At 46.5% G+C, this 21,546-nt stretch overlaps 1 protein-coding gene across 7 annotated transcripts in view; it reads left to right on the plus strand.

Annotated features, from left to right (window-relative positions):
• The window catches only part of plxna4 (plexin A4), a 538,927-nt gene that overhangs the window by 396,228 nt on the left and 121,153 nt on the right, over positions 1 to 21,546 (plus strand). For all 7 annotated transcript variants that reach the window (XM_033040097.1, XM_033040102.1, XM_033040100.1 and 4 more), the window contains exons 8-9: positions 2,393 to 2,492; positions 7,122 to 7,236. In XM_033040097.1, the coding sequence (XP_032895988.1) occupies positions 2,393 to 2,492; positions 7,122 to 7,236 (215 nt within the window). The remainder of the gene's footprint in view (positions 1 to 2,392; positions 2,493 to 7,121; positions 7,237 to 21,546) is intronic.

The raw sequence follows: 21,546 nt of genomic DNA on the forward strand, positions 1-21,546 counted from the left end.
CAATTTCATCACTTTCAAATGTCATTGATGATTAGATTCGATTTTATTTTAAGCAGAAGTAAAGAAATGATATATTTTCACTTGTAAAACTCCATGCCTGTAAGAGATAGCATTAACCTGTAACTCCGTTTTTTCTTTCTGCACATTGCTACCTGAGTTACAGTTTATAAAGTCATAGAGTGACTATGGAAACAGGCCCTTCGGCCCAACTTGCCCACAATGTCCCATCTACACGAGTCCACCTACTGCTCATTTAGCCCATATCACACCAAACCTGCCCTATCCATGTACCTGTCCTGCCCTAAATGTTTCTTAAACGTTGCGATAGTCCTAGCCACAACTACCTCCTCTGGCAGCTCGTTCCATACACCGACCCACTTTGTGTGATGAAAAAGTTCCCCCTCAGATTCCTATTAAATCTTTTCCCCTTCACCTTAAACCCGTGTCCTCTGGTTCTCGATTCCCTTCCTCTGGGCAAGAGACTCTGTGCGTTTGCCCGATCTTTTCCCCTCATGATTTTAGTCACCAGGTTGTTGTATTATGTACATCAAAGTTCCTGCAGTGATTTTTCATCCCTCTGTCCTTATTCATTTCTCTCCACTTGCGCCACACTACACTGCAATTAACAACCTTCACCTCCCCCTCTCATCTTGCACCACCACATTTTATGTCCTTGAATCCCCTCAGGTCTCCAGTAATGGTTATTCCCATTATTTCCTCACCACTGGCCCTGTCCCATCTCTGTAACTTAAAGAATGCTTCTATTCCTTTCTCCACAGGCGCTGCTTTACAGCGGAGTAATGTTCTAGACTAACAGCATCTGCTGATTTTGTAATTTTTGGTTGTGAACTGGTTATTAGACACCAGTTGAATTGTCAATGTGTATTTAAACATATACGAATTATTGTTGATGGTTTTGCTGTAATTACAATTAATTGAGGCTGAAATTGACCGAGTCGTTTCAAATAATCAGTAATACCCGTAATATCAGAAATATGTCTGTACTGAGCCTATTTCCTTCGCTCCATAGATGCTGCTGCACCCACTGAGTTTCTCCAGCATTTTTGTGTACCTTCGATTTTTCAGCATCTGCAGTTCCTTCTTAAACATGATAACATAGAAACATAGAAACATAGAAATTAGGTGCAGGAGTAGGCCATTCGGCCCTTCGAGCCTGCACCGCCATTCAATATGATCATGGCTGATCATCCAACTCAGTATCCCGTACCTGCCTTCTCTCCATACCCTCTGATCCCCTTAGCCACAAGGGCCACATCTAACTCCCTCTTAAATATAGCCAATGAACTGGCCTCGACTACCCTCTGTGGCAGGGAGTTCCAGAGATTCACCACTCTCTGTGTGAAAAAAGTTCTTCTCATCTCGGTTTTAAAGGATTTCCCCCTTATCCTTAAGCTGTGACCCCTTGTCCTGGACTTCCCCAACATCGGGAGCAATCTTCCTGCATCTAGCCTGTCCAACTCCTTAAGAATTTTGTAAGTTCAAGCTCTACTTTTAGAAAATGATGTTGATTCATCAGTGCAGGGAGCAGTTCGCAGAAGAGTCTGAAGAAGGGTCCCGACCAGAAACGTCACACATTCCTTCTCTCCAGAGATGCTGCCTGTCCCACTGAGTTACTCCAGCATTTTGTGTCCAAATTCTTAAGGGATTGGACAAGCTAGATGCAGGAAAAATGTTCCCCATGTTGAGGGAGTCCAGAACCAGGGGTCACAGTTTAAGAATAAAGGGTAGGCCATTTAGGACTGGGATGAGGAAAAACTTATTCACCCAGAGAGTTGTGAATCTGTGGAATTCTTTGCCACAGAAGGCAGTGGAGGCCAATTCACTGGATGTCGTCAAGAGAGAGTTAATGCCCCTGTCCCACTTAGGAAACCTGAACGGAAACCTCTGGAGACTTTGCGCCCCACCCAAGGTTTCCGTGCGGTTCCCGGATGTTTTTGTCAGTCTCCCTACCTCCTTCCACTACCTGCAACCTCCGGCAACCACCTGCAACCTCCGGGAACCACACGGAAACCTTGGGTGGGGCGCAAAGTCTCCAGAGGTTTCCGTTCAGGTTTCCTAAGTGGGACAGGGGCATTTAGATAGAGCTCTTAGGGCTAACGGAATCAAGGGATATGGGGAGAAAGCAGGAATGGGGTACTGATTTTAGATGATCAGCCATGATCATATTGAATGGCGGTGCTGGATGGAAGGGCCGAATGGCCTACTCCTGCACCTATTTTCTATGTTTCTATGTCTTTGTTTCCACAGGTGACATCTGACCTGCTGAGTTCCTCCAGCACTTTGTGTTTTGCTTTGGTGGGTTGAAGGTGGGGGTTGTCTTTACTCATTGTTGGTTGGACTGACTGCTGAAGGTTATGTTTCTTTGTGGCAGGAGACCACCAAGTGGTCCAACTCCAGCTGAAGTCCAAGGAGACCGGCATGACCTTCGCCAGCACCAGCTTTGTCTTCTACAACTGCAGCGTCCATCACTCGTAAGTTAATCCAGATCATTTGTGCAATGAGATGGTTGTTGAACCAAGGTCGTGGGATGACAGCGTTGACCTACGAGGAGAGACCAGAGAAAGAGAGAGAGAGAGAGAGAATCAGAGACAGTCAAGAGGAGATAGAGACAAGAGACACATAAACAGAGAGAGAGAGAAAGAGAGAGAGAGAGGGAGAGGGAGAGGGAGAGGGAGAGGGAGAACGAGAGAGAGACAGACAGAGAGAGAGAGAAAGACACAGAGACAGAGAGAGAGACAGAGAGAGAGACAGACAGAGAGAATCAGACGGTCAAGAGGAGATAGAGAGACAGAGAGACAGAGAGAGAGAGGGACAGAGAAACAGACAGAGAGAGAGAGGGACAGAGAGACAGACAGAGAGAGAGAGGGACAGAGAGACAGAGAGACAGACAGAGAGTCAGAGAGATAGTATCAAGAGGAGACAGCGAGAAAGGGAGAGAGAGAGAGAGGAGACAGATAGAGACAGAGAGAGAGAGTGAGAGAGAGAGAGACAGAGAGAGAGACAGAGAGAGAGACAGAGAGAGAGACAGACAGAGGGAGAGTCAGAGAGACAGAGATAGAAAGAGACAGAGATAGAAAGACAGAGATAGACAGAGACCAGAGAGAGAGAGAGAGATGGAGATAGAGACAGAGAGAGAGAGACACACACAGACACAGAGCGAGAGAGAGACAGACAGAAAGACAGAGAAAGACACAAGAGAGACAGGGAGGCAGAGAGAGAGAGACATAAACTGAGAGTGAGAGACAGACAAGAGAAAGAGACACAGACAGAATCGCATGTTTATTTCTCATATGTACTGACAATGGAACAATGAAATTCTTACTTGCAGCAGCATAACTGGCTTGCAAATGCAATACACATATTAAAATTTATATATTTAATATTACAATATTATAATATATTTTAATTTATAAATTAGATAAATATTATAATATATTTATATAAAATATAAATTATAAATATAAAATAAATATAACATATATTATATATACATATGATAATAATACAGATAATACATATATTAATATGTATATAATCGTATATAATAATACATATATAATATATAAACAATATATATACACACAATAATAATATATAATAGATAAATATAATATATAATAAACAAAACATCACTAAGTAAATGGAAGGACCGTTCAGCATCGTGATAAGGGAGGGGACGAGGCTGCTCCAAGTACTAACCAGACTGCTGTAAAAGCAACATATCCATGGAAAGGGGCTTTTGCAGACCTGGTAGTCAGCCTGCGAGCCTATCTGGCATAAGGCGAAAAAATAAATGATTAAAATCGAGATATGCCTCATTGTGGAGAGCTGCTTTCTTCAGCTCAACTGAGTTTAAGCTTAATTGACAGCAGACACCTTGAGCTGCTCTGTCTGAGCTGCCGATGCAAGCTGGATGGGTTCCCGGTTGCAAGGTGGACCACAAGTGAGAGCAGGAGCCTGCACAAGAAATGTCACTAATCTTCAGTTTCTGTTCCTGGCTCCTTTTGGTAACATGATGTCAACTTTCAGCTTTGACTTACGACAGCTGTACTTGGCGCAGCTGGTACAGAGACCCGGGGTTCGATCCTGACCTCGGGTGCTGACTGTGTGGAGTTTGCATGTTCACCCTGTGACCGTGTGGGTTTCATCCAGGTGCTCTGGTTTCTGCCCACCTCCCAAAGATGTACGGATTTGCAGGTTAATTGGCCTCTGTAAATTGTCCATGGTGCTCGTAGGGGAGTGGACGTGAAGGGGCGGTGACACAGAGAGAGCATGTGTTACAGCAGACAGTCGATGGGCCGAAGGGCCTGTTTCCATGCTGTATCCTTAAACTAAACTGAACTAAACTACACTAAATACAAAATATTCTTGCAAAAACACTCACTGTATAAATATGAAATCAACTTTAGACTTTAGATATACAGCAGAGAACCGGGCCCAGTCCGAGCCAACCACTGATCACCCGTACACTAGTTCGATCCTACACACACTGGGGCCAATTTGCAGAAGCCAATGGAACCTACAAACCTGCACGTCTTTGGAGTGTGGGAGGAAACCGGAGCACCCAGAGCAAACCCACGCGGGTCACAGAGAGAAGGTACAAACTCTATACAGACAGCACCCGAGGTCAGGATCAAAACCGGGTCTCTGGCGCTGTGAGGCAGCAACTCTACCGCTGCGCCACCGTACATCCCCTTTAGTTCATCATCAAAGGCCGTAAAATATTAATTGTTTTATTGCCGCACCTACACGATTATGTTGGTCTGCAAGATGCTGAATAATACATTTCATAAACAAACTGCAATTAGTGGCATTAATTCTGCTAAACATACTGGTGCTTAAATTCCTCAGATCATTTGCTGAATGTTTTTCCCTCATCCCATCACTCCTCCCTGCCAAACTGATAATGCCAGCAGAAGGCCTGTAGAATCCCGGTGGAAATCCCAGCCTCTAATTTCCTAATGTGGTGATTACATTGGATTATTCAGGAGTGGACTGGCACCAATGATGAAACCTTCCTCTCCTTCCCATGTTAACCCAAGTTTAAGATGTATGTTTGTAATTACAGGCATAGTTTAGTTTCAAGTTGAGTGTGAAGAAGGGTAGTCGAGTCTGAAGAAGGGTCTCGACCCGAAACGTCACCTATTCCTTCGCTCCATAGATGCTGCCTCACCCGCTGAGTTTCTCCAGCATTTTTGTCTACCTTTGAATTTTCCAGCATCTGCAGTTCCTTCTTAAACATAGTTTAGTTTAGTTAGTTCAGTTTAGTTTATTGACTTACAAAATTCTTAAGGGGTTGGACAGGCTAGATGCAGGAAGATTGTTCCCGATGTTGGGGAAGTCCAGAACTAGGGGTCACAGCTTAAGGATAAGGGGGAAATCTTTTAGGACCGAGATGAGAAAAACATTTTTCACACAGAGAGTGGTGAATCTCTGGAATTCTCTGCCACAGAAGGTAGTTGAGGCCAGTTCATTGGCTATATTTAAGAGGGAGTTAGATGTGGTCCTTGTGGCTAAAGGGATCAGGGGGTATGGAGAGAAGGCAGGTACAGGATACTGAGTTGGATGATCAGCCATGATCATATCGAATGGCGGTGCAGGCTTGAAGGGCCGAATGGCCTACTCCTGCACCTATTTTTTATGTTTCTATGTCCCGTGTACTGAGGTACAGTGTAAAGCTTTTGTTGCGTGCTAACCGGTCTGTGGAAAGGCTATACACAATTACAATCGAGAAGGCAGAAGGCAGTGGAGGCCAATCCGCTGGATGAATTTAAAAGAGTTAGATATAGCAATGGGGGCTAGCGGAATCAAGGGATGTGGGGAGAAGGCAGGCACGGGTTACTGATTGTGGATGATCAGCCATGATCACAATGAATGGGGGTGCAGGCTCGAAGGGCCAAATGGCCTCCTCCTGCACCTATTTTCTATTTTTTCTATGAGGCATTCACAGTGACCAGATACATGATAAGGGAGATAAATGTGTGAGTCGTAAGGAATTGCAGATGCTGGTGTATACCCATAGATAGACACAAACTGCTGGAGTAACTCAGCGGGACAGACAGCATCTCTGGAGGAAAGGAATGGGTGACACTTCAGGTGAGAACCGTTCTTCAGACGGAAAGATAGAGGCAGGGTGGGGAGTGAGAAACAATAGACAATAGGTGCAGGAGTTGGTCATTCGGCCCTTCGAGCCAGCACCACCATTCAATGTGATCATGGATGATCATCCCCAATCAGTACCTGCCGTTCCTGCCATATCCCCATACTCCCTATCTTTAAGAGCCCTATCTAGCTCTCTCTTGAAAGTATCCAGAGAACCAGCATCCACCGCCCTGAGGCAGAAAATTTCACAAACAAAGCCATAACAAATCAGGTGATCTCAGTGAGGGTGAGGTCCATAATGGCCCATTGTTGGTCAGGGAAGGAAGGTGTGCTAGCGAGAGGGATACACGCATGTAAACGGACCCTTAGTTCTTGATAAATTAGTCTGGAACTCTTCTTCACCCTGATTTATTCTACCACTCAAAACAAAATAAAAGCTAATTGTTTGACAGCCAGTTAGTTGAACATTTTAAGGGTGGTGTGATTGTACCGAACCCGAATGGTGGATGTGGATCTCTGCTCTGAAACAGATGATTTATTTAACGTAAAATAAGAAACTGAAGGCCCTGTCCCACTGTATGAAGTAATTCGAGAGCTCTCCCAAGTTTAAATAAAAATCAAACTCGTCCTAAGCACGTAGAATGTACGTAGCGGGTACGTCAGAGCTCGGGACGTCGCTTAGCGGCTCGTAACGCTAACGGCAGGCACTCGGGAAACGCGGTAAGCTCGTGAAGACTTGTGAAGATTTTTCAACATGGTGAAAAATGTCCACGAGAGCCCCGAGTACCTACGAGCGGCCATTACCGTAAATCTCTGAGTTCGAATCAGGGGAAACTCAGGAGAGATCTTGAATTAGCTCGTACAGTGGTACAGCCCCTTAAAGGGTCTTGTGTTGTAGTAGTCAGATTGTAATTCACGAGGAACAGTTTGAATTAAAACGCTCAGAGATTTTGCGATGCCTTGTGACTCATAATCCGTTTGTCCAATCTGTGCTACAGGTGCCTGTCATGTGTGACCAGTCCCTATCGATGTCACTGGTGTAAATATCGGCACGTGTGCACGCACGACCCACGGTCGTGCTCTTTCCAGGAGGGCCGTGTCAACGTCTCGGAGGTAAGGACGTGTCCGTAATTACTTCCTCCTCCGACCCCACAGAGCTGCCAGAACCATTGGATGCATCAGAAGCCTGGAGTGTAATTCTAATTCACGACCTCTGCCGAGTTTGCTCTTGACTCATACTCGCAGCATGGTCGTCACGAGGTCGTAGGTAGGCCGTAGCAGGCCGTGATGCTAGTCGTAGGGTCTCGTGGCATCAAGTAGGTTTTTTCTAGCCTGATTAAAAATGTCCACGAATAAAAAAGTTTGTGAATTAGATCATGAAAGTGGGACAGGCCCTTAAATGAGGCAAGAAGATCAGATTGAGACAATTGCATTTCACTCGACCTTCCTACTCCCTACGCTCACTGTCCCTCTAAGAAACTCGTACGACTCATTATCACCTGGCCCTCAGCCAACAATAGACCGCTTCCTTGATCATCGGTACTTTCTTTCATTTCTTTGTTCTATTTTCCTCTATATCACCATCGACAGTATATCTCTCCTCTCCCTCTCCCCCGACTCTCAGTCTGAAGAAGTGCCTCCATCCGAAACGTCACCCGTTCCTTCTCTCCAGAGACGCTGCCTAACCCGCTGAGTTACTCCAGCTTTTTGTGTCTCCCCTCCCTGGATTGAAAGCCAGGCTGCAGCGACGGAAATGCTGGGCCCACTCATGCCGTGTTCTTCGTGAGCAGTTACGTTGTCAGCCCATAGCATTTGCTTTTGTCTCGGGCACATTTGATAACAACTGCTGTTGGTCTTCTCGAATCGGGAGGCCGGCCAACACGAGTGTGCATTCACCCACGGCTGTGAGCTGCCAGGAACCTCAACTGGCAAAAGTTACACCAAATAAACAGTGACTGAGCCTTAACACTCGGAGAGATTTGCAGTCTGATCCTCAGTTACTGATTAAGACTGCCAAAATGGCAGCTCAGTGACTCCTTCTCAGGCTTGGGACCTGATGTAAGTGTGAGTTAATTCAGGCTGCAGAGCTCCTTCTGTTCTTTTGTGTTCTAATGAATGCCAAAGTAACTGCTTACCAAGTTTCCTACTCAGCTCCTGTGGCCTCTGCTCTGTGGAGTTTACACTTTCCTGCCGTTGTCATAGAGTCTTACAGTAAACAGGCCCCTGGGGCCCAACCTGCCCACATCAGCCAATATGCCCCATCCGCACTAGTCCCACCTACCTGTGTTTTGCCCTAATCCCACTAAACGTGTCCTCTCCATGTACCTGTCTCAATGTTTCTTAACCGTTGTGATAGTCCCTGCCTCAAATACCATCTCTGGCAGCTTGTTCCAGATACCCTTTGTGTGAAAAAGTTACCCCTCAGGTTCCTATTAAGTCTTTCCCCCCTTACCTTAAACCTATGCCCTCTAGTTCTCGATTCCCTCTACTCTGGGCAAGAGACTCTGTGTGTCTACCCGATCTATTCCTCTCATGATTTTATGCACCTCCGTAACATAACCCTTCATCCTCCTGGCCTCCAAGGAATAGAGTCCCAGCCTGCTCAACCTCTCCCTATACCTCAGGCCCTCGAGTGCCGGCAACATCCTTGTGAGAGGATGGAGGAGAGGAGAATAAACTTTCCCAATCACCTCCTCATTCAACAATATTCCATCGTCAGCCAACTATTGCTGTTCCTCTGACTGAAAACCAATGAAACAGAGGTTTAGAGTTTCGTTTTTTATTGTCACGTGAACCGAGTTACAGTGAAAAGGTTTTTTTGTTGCGTGCTATCCAGTCAGCGGAAAGACTAGGCATGATTACAATCAAGCCGTCCACAGTGTACAGATACAGGATAAGGGAATAACGTTTAGTGCACGATAAAATCCAATTCAAGATAATCCAAGGATCTCCAATGAGGTAGATTGGAGTTCAGGACCTCACTCTAGTTGGTGTTGGGATGGATCAGTTGTCTGATAACAGCTGGGAAGAAACTGTTCCTGAATCTGTCTTCACACTTCTGTGTTTCTTGCCTGATGGGAGAGAGGAGAAGATGGAGTGACCAGAAGATGGAGAGACTGGTCTTTGATTATGCTATTGGCCTTTACGAGGCAGCCTGCAGTGTAGATGGAATCAATGGAAGGGAGGTTGGTTTGGGTGAAGGGATCTGGGCTACGTCCACTATTCTCTGCCATTTCTAGCCGTCTTGGGTGGAACGGTTCCCAAACCATGCTGTGATGCATCCCGATAAACCTGCTTTGGTGGGGGAAGTCCTTTTTTACTCTGCTACTTGTACCCAGCTATCTCTGAGCAGGAAAGGTGCCAATGACATGTTATCCTGATGCAGGGTCTTGAAACAAGACGTTGACCATCCCTTTTCATCTGATCTAGCCATCATTATACAGCACTGAAACAGACCCTTCATCCATGCCGACCAAAATGCCTCATCTCTGCTATTCCCACCTACCTGCGTTTGGTCCTTATTCTTCTAACTTTTTTTATCCATGTACCTATCCAAATGTCTTTTAAATATGAGGGGTAACTTTTTTACGCAAAGGGCTGTGGGTGTATGGAAGGAGCTGTCAGAGGATGTGGTTGAGGCAGGGACTCGGGTTAAGGCACGCATCGTAAGGCACTTTCCTCAGTCTGACGGAGGGTCCTGACCTGAAACGTCGACTATCCATGTCCTCCAGAGATGCTGCCTGACCCGCTGAGTTTCTTCAACATTTTGTTCCTTTACATGTCAAGGAAGGATGTTGTGGAACTTAACAGGTCTTCGAGATGGTGTTTCCTGACGTCCTTTGAGGCGAAGAATCTGCACAAAAGGAACGCTGGTGGCTTTCAAATTGTGAAGTTGGCCTTGTTTTTTTGCAGGGATATAGTCATAGACAGAAAGTGTGGAAACAGGCCCTTCAGCCCAACTTGCCCACACTGACCAACATGTCACATCTACGCCAGTCCCACCTACCTGCGTTTGGCCCAGACCCCTCTAAACCTGTCCTATCCATATACCTGTCTAAATGTTTCTTGGACGATATGCAAGAGATTGTGAGTGGAAGAGAATTATAGCGAAGGTATAACTTCCAATTAACCACTAGATTCAAACAAACATATTTTGTGATGACTTGGTTAGACCTGATCAGTGAATAATAATAATAATGGATGGGATTTATATAGCGCCTTTCTAATACTCAAGGCGCTTTACATCGCATTATTCATTCACTCCTCAGTCACACTCGGTGGTGGTAAGCTACTTCTGTAGCCACAGCTGCCCTGGGGCAGACTGACGGAAGCGTGGCTGCCAATCTGCGCCTACGGCCCCTCCGACCACCACCAATCACTCACGCACATTCACACACATTCACACACAGGCAAAGGTGGGTGAAGTGTCTTGCCCAAGGACACAACGACAGTATGCACTCCAAGCGGGATTCGAACCGGCTACCTTCCGGTTGCCAGCCGAACACTTAGCCCATTGTGCCATCTGTCGGCCCTGGATTAGCACACTGATGTTGACTGTAGATTCAGCAGGTTTGTGCTCTTTTTTTTTTTTTTTATATTTTATTTTATTAGAAGTAAGTACAGTCATATGGCACCAAAGTGCCTAATATATATTTTCATAATACATTTTATGTACAAATTCTTTTTTTTTTTTTGTTACATTGAAAAAAGATTAGAATAAGAAAAAGAAGTTAGATAGTAAAGGATAGAAAAATGTAAAATATATAGTGTGTAGGTTTGTGCTCTTGAGGCAGAGTGTTTAGTTCAGTTTAGTTTATTGTCACGTGTTCCGAGGTACAGTGAAAAGCTTTTCTTGTTGCGTGCTAACCAGTCGGCGGAAAGACAATACATGATTTCTATTGAGCCATTGACAGTGCATAGATACATGATAAGAGAATAACGTTTAGTGCAAGGTAAAGCCAGTAGGTCCAATCAAGGATAGTCCGAGGGTCACGAATGAGTGGATTCAGCACTGCTCTCTGGTTGTGGAAGGATGATTCAGTTGCCTGATAACAGCTGGGAAGAACCTGCCCCTGATTCTGGAGGTGTGGGTTTTCACACTTCTATACCTGTTGCCCGATGGGACAGGGAGTGGCCAGGGTGCAACTCGTTCTTGCTGAGGCAGCGTGAGGTATAAATGGAGTCAATAGAAGGGAGGTTGGTTTGTGTGATGGTCTGGGCTGCAATTTCTTGCCGCCTTGGATGGAGCTGTTCCCAAACCAAGCGTGTGATGCATCCCGATAAAATGCTCTCCGCGGCGCATCTGTAGAAGTTGGTGAGAGTTGTTGGGGACATGCCGATCTACAGCAACTCTCTAGGCTGCCCTGTGGTTGCTCCTGATGAGGGTCTGCTCTGCCTCAAAAGCTTCTCGTTTTCACCCAACAAACAGTCTGAAGAAGGGTTTCGGCCCGAAACGTCGCCTATTTCCTTCGCTCCATAGATGATGCTGCACCCGCTGAGTTTCCCCAGCAATTTTGTGTACCTTAAACAGAAAACAATGGGCTGTTTCCCTTCTCATCGTTACTTTGTGTGCATATCTTTTACTCGTTGTTCTTTATCTCTCTACACCATCGTCTATTTCTCTCGCTGACCTTTTCCCTGAGTCTCAGTCTGAAGAAGGGTCTCGACCCGAAACGTCACCCATTCCCTCCTCTCCAGAGCATCCATGGAGCGAAGGAAATAGTTTTTGTGTAAGAAGGAACAGCAGAAGAAAAAGAAGGGTCTGAAGAAGGGTTTCGGCCCGAAACGTTGCCTATTTCCTTCGCTCCATAGATGCTGCCGCACCCGTTGAGTTTCTCCAGCATTTTTGTCTACCTTCGTTTTTCCAGCATCTGCAGTTCCTTCTTGAACACCTCCTCTCCAGAGATGCTGCCCGTCCCGTAGAGTCACTCCAGCTTTTCGTGCCTGACTGCGCTGGGAATGCGGCCGTGATGTAATTTCCATTGAGAAGATGGTCACTTGGGTGTCACATCAGTGGTGTTTACCTGGGATCGATAGCTTCGCAGATCAGAGCAAATTGGGCACCGGGCAGATTCCGCCTCGGATCAAGGCCGCGTCCTTCAGCCAGGGGGGAGGTTGACTACTCCAGGAACGATTGTTTTTCACCAGCTTTCAGTCAGTGGGCTGCTGTGATTGACAAATCTAATTAGCACACAAGGGCCTTGTGTCACAACTGAGACAGTAATGAGGTTATTGTTAATTCAGAGAGATTCAGTAGTTTAAGATCCCCTGTCTGCTGCTTTGGAAACCCGCCCATACTGAAGGAGACGGTGGGAAAATGAGACGAGGAAAATGAACTACAGATACTCAGCTTCACGGAGAAACTTCACAATGGGAATTAGATCATAGTATCCACACTTCACATTTACTCTGCGAATTATTTTATGTTAGTTTAGAAATACAGTGCGGAAATAGGCCCTTTCGGCCCTCAGGGTCCGTGCTGACCAGCGACCCCCACACATAAACACTTTCCGATACCCATTAGGAACAATTTTTAAATTTTTTTTAAACATCTGCCAAGTCAATTAACCTACATACCTGTACGTCTTTGGAGTGTGGGAGGAAACCGAAGATCTCGGAGAAAACCCACAAAGGTAACGGGGAGAACGTGCAAACTCCGTAAAGACAGCACCCGTGGTCGGGATCGAACCCGGGTCTCCGGCGCTGCATTCGCTGTAAGGCAGCAACTCTACCGCTGCGCCACCGTGCCGCCCTATATCCTTTGTTCCATAGATGCTGCCGCATTCTCTGGAGAGGAGGGAATGGGTGACGTTTCGTGTCGAGGCCCTTCTTAAAATCAATCCCATGTTATAACCCTACCAAGAGTTGTTAACTGTGATCTGGTCTTGGAGTGGGAGAGTATGTGTTTGGGATCACAAACCTCAGAGTTACCATGTTCACGGGAGACTTCAATCAGCTCACACAGTTAAGCGAATGATATTCTGAATGAACAGTAGGAAGTTTAACCTTAGCATCACTGACAAAGCATCACTGACAACTTTACACTAGTTAGATACATAGATACATAGAAAATAGGTGCAGGAGTAGGCCATTCGGCCCTTCGAGCCTGCACCGCCATTCAATATGATCATGGCTGATCATCCAACTCAGTATCCCGTACCTGCCTTCTCTCCATACCCCCTGATCCCTTTAGCCACAAGGGCCACATCTAACTCCCTCTTAAATATAGCCAATGAACTGGCCTCAACTACCCTCTGTGGCAGAGAGTTCCAGAGATTCACCACTCTCTGTGTGAAAAAGTTTCTTCTCATCTCGGTCCTAAAGGATTTCCCCCTTATCCTTAAGCTGTGACCCCTTGTCCTGGAACTTGACTTGCTGAACCATTTAAGATTCAAGCATGTTGCTGGCTCCAGGGTTCCAGTGTAGGCCAGATTAGGTTAGAGTATCGTCAGGGGTTTAACACCAATCCAGGATCTGTGTCAGCACTCTAACTCATGATTTTTAACATTCCATATTATTAACTGAATAACACTTCCACGATTGGCATGATGGCATTGAATTTCATGTTCATATGTTATCGGAGCAGATTTGGGCCATAGTGCTCATCCAGTCTACTCCGCCATTCAATCATGGCTGATCTACTTTTTCCTCTCAACCTCATTCTCCTGCCTTCTCCCCATAACCCCTGACACCCGTATTAATCAGGAATCTATCAATCTCCACCTTAAAAATATCCATTGACTTGGCCTTCACAGTCTTCTATGGCAATGAATTCCACAGATTCGCCACGCTTTGATGAAATAAATTCCTCCTCATCTCTTTTCTAAAGGTACGCCCTTTTATCTGAGGCTGTGCTCTCTGGTCCTAGACTCTCCCACTAGTGGAAACACCGACTAGTATCGCCAGACAATTTATGCACAACGACATCCAGCAACTTATGCTCTCCGCCACCACCTTCAAACCTACTCGTCAGTATTAAATGGACACTCGTCAGTATTAAGGCTTCAGTTTCAGTTTCTGACCTGATGGTTCACCCTCTGGGGTCTTAGTCTTAATCCTGGTTTCCTTTCCTCATTGGTCCTCGGTGGAACCACGATGAGTGTATGCAGAAACAAGGAACTGCAGATGCCGGTTTACAATGAAAAGACACAAAGTGCTGGAGTAACCCAGCGGGTCAGGCAGCATCTCTGGAGGACGTGGACAGGCGACGTTTGTGTTCGGGGCCCTTCTACAGACTGATTGTCACAGGCACGGAAATCGCTATCAAAACTTGCGGGGGGTCGAGTTTCTTGGCGGCTGCGCACGCGCGGGGTAACATTGTGGACGGTAACATCGGGAACTGACCTGGTTGGAGACCGACTCCCAACTCCAGCCACAGCAGCTTCGTCCACCCCGAATTGTGGGGTTTGTTTCGGCCCATTCGTGGGGCCTTTCAATTTGATTTTAAGCCGCGACAGGCGATGAAAGACCCCGTGAATGGTCCGTATTACAACACATGGGGGGGTTGTCCCACACCTCTCAAAGCATGGGGGTGGGGTCGTTCCCCCCCCTGTCCCCCCCCCCAGGATATCCGCCCGTGGATTGGGGGGTGGGTGGAAGAAGTCTAGGAGGGGCAGGCAAAACATGGCTGGTAATAGGTGAATATAGGAGAGGGGGTTGATAGGCAGATGGTTGGACAAAGGCCAGAGATGGAAAAGAAGGTTATGGAGGCCAAGTCAGTGGATATTTTTAACCATATAACCATATAACAATTACAGCACGGAAACAGGCCATCTCGGCCCTTCTAGTCTGTGCCGAACACGTATTCTCCCCTAGTCCCATCTACCTGCACTCAGACCATAACCCTCCATTCCTTTCCCGTCCATACACCTATCCAATTTATTTTTAAATGATAAAATCGAACCTGCCTCCACCACTTCCACTGGAAGCTCATTCCACATAGCTACCACTCTCTGAGTAAAGAGGTTCCCCTTCTGTGGGAGGAAATCAGAGCACCCAGAGGAAACCCACGCGGTCCACATGTGGAACCTGCAAATTCCACACTAGGTCGGGATCGGTATCGAACCTGGGTCTCTGGCACTGTGAGGCAGCAGATCTCCCAGCTGCGCCACAGTGCTGTCCTTCATACTGGGCACAAACTCTGGCATGAATAACATTGGCTCCCTCACAAGGAAAGCAAACTATTCCAGTGTCTCTTCCCTGAACAGCTTATCTTCATGTTTAAGATACAAGGGCCTGGGAGAATGGAGTCATTTGAGAAACCGCACAACTTGTGCCAAGCACCTGCTCTTCTTGATAGCGCCTCCTCTTTACCAGAGAGCTCGACCGTTGACTCAGGGACACGGGTTCAAATCCCACTCTGGCAGCTGAGGAATTTAAATTCAAGGAATTATGTAAAGCTGGAATTTTTGAAAGAGCTAGTATCATAAATTACCAATGCTCGCTGTGTGCTGGTTACTATCTTATCGTATGCAGTTAATCCTCAGAAAACCTTGAGTTTAAGGAGTGAACAGTGTCGGTGTGAAAAGCCTTGAGTTTGCAATTGTTATTTAACGTTTTCCTGCCCGAATTCCATTTACAAGTGAAAGTCAAACTAGGATTTGCCTCCCGTGCATTCCTTGATGTTCTTGCATCCTAATGGATGCTCCTTAATCATCGCTGCTGTTTTTGGCTTAGCCTGGTGGCAAGATGAGAGAGCTGGTCTCCTCTAGTTTCTTCTGCACAGTGGGCTTCTGATATTTCCCAGTCACATGGCGTTCAAGTCATGCAGCCAAGACTAGTGCACGTGGTGAAATGTTGCTGGTTCACATTCTCTGTTTGGTGAATCAGTGACCACAGTTTGGGATGAAGAAGGGTCTCGACCAGAAACGTCATCCATTCCTTCTCTCAGCCTGTCCCGCTGAGTTACTCCAGCATTTTGTGTCTAATCACCGTTCGTTATATAAGGGCTGACCTGATATTATTATATCGGGGGATTGCGTGTGTGGTAGCTAAGGACAGGTCTAGCATTCACAGACCTGGACATTGATTCTATAACATTATGGGCTGCACAGTGGCGCAGCGGTAGAGTTGCTGCCTCACACTGCCAGAGACCCGGGTTTGATCCTAACTATGGGTGCTGTGTGTACGTTCTCCCCATGACCGCGTGGGTTTTCTCCGGGTGCTCCGGTTTCCTCCCACACTCCAAAGACATACAGGTTTGTCGGTGAATTTGGCTTGACACTAGCGCAGTGGTTCTCAACCTTTTTTCAGTGATGTACCCCCTGTGAAATATTTTTACAGCCAAGTACCCCCTAACCAGCGCAAAAAATAGGCCTACATATATGTAGGCCTATATTTTAAAATCTCACGTACCCCCCTGGAGTGCCTTCATGTACCCCCAGGGGTACGCATACCCTCATTTGAGAACCACTGCCCTAGCGTATAGGATAATGCTGGTGTATGGAGATCGCAGGTCAGCGCAGACTTGGTGGGCCAAAGGGCCTGTTTCCGTGCTGTATCTCTAAACTAAACTAAACATGAGTTCAATTCCCAGCACTACAGCTAAGGAAATTAAATTCAAGTAATTAAATAAGAAACTGTTCTTTTAAAAAATAATTCTAGCTATCAGTAATGATATTCAAAAAATTGTTGTTGTTCCTTAATATCCTTCAGAAGAAGGAATCTGCCACCTGTGTCCAGTCTAGCAAAGAGTCTGTGGAATTCTCTGCCTCAGAGGGCGGTAGAGGCTGGTTCTCTGGACACTTTCAAGAGAGAGCTAGATAGGGCTCTTAAAGATAGCGGAGTCAGGGGATATGGGGAGAAGGCAGGAACGGGGCACTGATTGGGGATGATCAGCCATGATCACATTGAATGGCGGTTCTGGCTCGAGGGGCCGAATGGCCTACTCCTGCACCTGTTGTCTATTGTCTACTGTCTAGCCTCTACATGTCTCCACATTCACCAATGGGGCAGAGTTATAGCTGGCAATTAGACACAGACACACATTGCTGGAGTAACTCAGCGGGTCAGGCAGCATCTCTGGAGGAAAGGAATAGGTGGCATTTTGGGTCGAGACACTTCTTCAGCCTGGGAGTCAGGGGAGAGGGAAACTAGACGTATGAAAGGGGACATAGAACAAAAGAACGAAAGGTTTGAAAAGAAGAAATCAAAGATGACAACAATGATCACGGAAAGGTGGAGGCTACAATGTTGCTGGCTTTGATTTCTTCTTTTCATCCCTTTCATTCATTTGTTCTTTGTACCTTTTCTTACCTCTAGTTTGTCTCGACCCGAAATGTCAGCTATTCCTTTTCTCCAGAGATGCTGCCTGTCCCGCTGAGTTACTCCAGCATTATAGACAATAGACAATAGGTGCAGGAGTAGGCCATTCGGCCCTTCGAGCCAGCACCGCCATTCAATGTGATCATGGCTGATCATCCCCAATCAGTACCCCGTTCCTGCCTTCTCCCCATATCCCCTGACTCCGCGATCTTTAAGAGCCCTATCTAGCTCTCTCTTGAAAGTATCCAGAGAACCGGCCTCCACCGCCCTCTGAGGCAGAGAATTCCACAGACTCACAACTCTCTGTGTGAAAAAGAGTCTATCTTTTTGTGTCCCTCTTTGATGTGAACCAGCATCTGAAGTTACCTTCCTGCACAATTAGGGATTTACACTGTGAATGACTTTGAGAGTCGAGTCAAGTTTAATTCTCATATGCGCGGACAATGGAACAATGATATTTTTGCTTGCAGCATAACAGGCCTTATAGAAAACATAATAAATGGGGAAAAAAATTCCACACTGCACGTAAAAAATTAATAACAAAAATCTCTCCAATAAGTTGGATCAAAGTACATGGATTCAAGCCCCAGTTAAACATAGAATGTGTCGCGATACCTGCAGTTTAGCAGGTCTCAGCAAGCCAGGGAGAAACCTGAAGTTGAGGACCTTCAATGCAGTGCTTCCTGTAGTTTGACCAAAGTACTTTATTCCTTGTCTTCAGTCCCCATCTCTCCCCCCACCCTCTCCCCCCCCCCCCCCCCCCCCCCCCGCCTTGTTGCCCCTGCCCATTCTCCCAACGGCAACTATAAGCTCCTTATCCAGAGCTGTGACCCACGGCAGACGTCTTTCTGCCTGACAAAATGGAGCCCAGCAGTTGTCTGGGCAAAGGAATACGGACATACTGTGAGCGGATTTGGGCCACATATCTGAGAAAGGACGGGCTGCTGCTGGTGGAGAGGGTCCAGGAATGATCAGGTTAAACATATGGTGACCATTTGACAGCACTGGGCCTGAACCTGCTGGAGTTTGGAAAGATGAGAGGGGGACCTCATTGAAACTTACCGAATAATGAAAGGCCCGAATAGAGTGGATGTGGAGAGGATGTTTCCACTAGTGGGAGAGTTTTGGACCAGAGGGCACAGTCTCAGAATAAAAGGGGGGATCTTATAGAAACTTACAAAATTCTTAAGGGGTTGGACAGGCTAGATGCAGGAAGATTGTTCCCGATGTTGGGGAAGTCCAGAACAAGTGGTCACACTTTAAGGATAAGGGGTAAACTTTTGGGACCAGGATGAGAAAAACATTTTTCCCCACACACAGAGAGTGGTGAATCTGTGGAATTCTCTGCCACAGAAGGTAGTTGAGGACAGTTAATTGGCTATATTTAAGAGGGAGTTAGATGTGGCCCTTGTGGCTAACGGGATCAGGGGGTATGGAGAGAAGGCAGGTACGGGATACTGAGTTGGATGATCAGCCATGATCATATTGAATGGCGGTGCAGGCTCGAAGGGCCGAATGGCCTACTCCTGCACCTATTTTCTATGTTTCTATGTTTCTATAAAAGGGCGTAACTTTTGGAAAGGAGATGAGGAGGAATTTCTTTAGTCAGAGGGTGGTGAATCTGTGGAATTCATTGCCACAGAAGGCTGTGGAGCCCGTCAATGGATATATTTAAGGCGGAGATTGATAGATTCTTGATTGGTATGTTAGGGTGTCAGGGGTTGTGGGGAGTAGGGGTTGAGAGGGAAAAACAGATCAGCCATGATTGTACGGCAGAGTAGACTTGATGGGCCGAATGGCCTAATTCTGCTCCTATGACTTGTGAACTTATGCTGTGGGATGAGAGTGCTGTGGCTTGTCAGTGTGGGAGCTCCATAATTCCTGCAAGGTGCAAGGGTTGTGAAGGACATGTACATGCCTTGAGTACAGACCAAATAAATAATCACTGTATGTTATAGAAACAACTCCCTTGAATCAACAGTGCAATAAAACAAGCCTGTGCTCAATTATTCTGCAGTTGATTCTTCCCACAAGAACCATAAATCCAAATCTCCTCTTGACTCCATCAACATTTAACTGACCCCGTTACCCGTAAAATGGGATGAATCTTGAAGCCTGGTTGGGCACTAAAGGGACACCCATCAGTGTTGAGGTGTAACATTGATTTGCCTTTCAAACTAATTATCCAAGTAAGAAAACTGAATCCAGAAAATTGGTAAGCGTGGCAGAGGTCGACACTAGATAGTAACAAGGAACTGAAGATGCTGGTACACAGAAATGCTGGAGAAACTCAGCGGGTGCAGCAGCATCTATGGAGCGAAGGAAATGGGCGACGTTTCGGGCCGAAACCAGACTGATGGGGGGTGGGGGGGGGGGGGGGGGGGGGGGCGGGGAGAAGAAAGGAAAAAGGAGGAGGAGGACTGTGCAACGAAATTCCATTACATCTCCTCCGGTTAAAAACAATACAAACACGACAACCATTGACACATATGTACACTTATTAGTAAAAATAAATAGGTGTTTTAAAAGAATTTAAAAGAATTTAAAAGAATTTGGCGGCATTTCTTAGAATTACATTTTGCTTCCCCAGCATTCTCTGTTGGAATTTAGCTCTTTTATCGCACATGGGTAGAAACTATTCTTTAGTCTACCGGTGCGAGCCTTCAGAGTCCTGAATCGCCTCCCAGAGGGTAGCAGAGTAAAAAGGTGGTTGGCAGGGTGGGATGTGTCCTGCTTGATATTTGTGGCCCGGCGCAAGCATCGGGCCCTATATATATCATCCAAGGAGGGCAGTTGGGCGTTTGTAATGTTCTGCGCAGTTTTTATAATTCCCTGCAACGCCCTCCTCTCAGCCACAGTACAGCTAGCAAACCACACCAGGATTCCATAGGAGAGGATACTCTCCACGGCGCATGGATACTGGTCTCACCTCCAGTTCAGGTGTACAAGAGGTCCCTCTTGTACAGGCCACACCTGCCCCAGAAGAGATCCCAAAGGATCCAAAGATTTGAGCCCCTTCCGCCATCTCCTGTAGAAACATGTGAATAGAAAATGTTTCATGAGAGAGGCAGGGTTAGAAGTACTAACATGGAAAGGATTGTGTGGAATTCTCTGCCACAGAAGGTAGTTGAGGCCAGTTCATTGGCTATACTTAAGAGGGAATTAGATGTGGCCCTTGTGGCTAAAGAGATCAGGGGATGTGGAGAGAAGGCAGGTACAAGATACTGAGTTGGATGATCAGCCATGATCATATTGAATGGCGGTGCAGGCTCGAAGGGCCGAATGGCCTACCCCTGCACCTATTTTCTATGTTTCTATGATTCCTCAGTAGAGGACTGGAGTGGGAGGGGAATGGCTTACAAATGGTGTCTACCCATCAGGAGCAGATGAAGGGCATCAGTTCTTGCACTTAACGTTACCTTATAACCGGAGCTTGCCGAGAGTCAAAGGGTAAATGGAACGCTGTGGCTGTGAAAGATGTGCAGCATATTAAGTGGCCATTACATAAATGAGATGGTTGTCATTGTCTTAGTATTGTAAATGATACCAGTTTGGAAGCAGATCAGAAAGGCAACCTTATCCACAGCTGCCGCTGTTTTGTGTCCAAAAAAGTAATGGGAGATTAGGGACTGATCAAAGCAACTCATCTTACATTGCAAATAGAGGTGTAAACCAAATATTTCAACAATGACGGCTTTGTTGTGTCTATTAACTTGGATATATAAGTCATGCGGGATACGCTTTCCTCTATTGGGGGTGGGGGGGGGGGGGGTTCAGTGGAAAGGTGTGTATGGAGATTGGACCTGGCTTGATCAAGGGTGATAGACAATAGACAATAGGTGCAGGAGTAGGCCATTCGGTTCTTCGAGCCAGCACCGCCATTCAACGTGATCATGGCTGATCATCCCCAATCAGTACCCCATGTCAGAAGCCTCTCTGTACACAGAAGGTAGCAGCACAGTCGTTGAGGAATTCTGGGCGGCACGGTGGCGCAGCGGTAGAGTTGCTGCCTCACAGCGCCAGAGATCCAGGTTCGATCCCGACTACGGGTGCGAGTCTGTACGGAGTTTGTACGTTCTCCCCGTGGCCTGCGTGGGTTTTCTCCAGGAGCTCCGGTTTCCTCCCACACTCTGTTGACATATAGGTTAATTGGATCGGTAT

Source organism: Amblyraja radiata, chromosome 21, assembly GCF_010909765.2.
Source record: "Amblyraja radiata isolate CabotCenter1 chromosome 21, sAmbRad1.1.pri, whole genome shotgun sequence".
NCBI lineage: Eukaryota > Metazoa > Chordata > Chondrichthyes > Rajiformes > Rajidae > Amblyraja > Amblyraja radiata.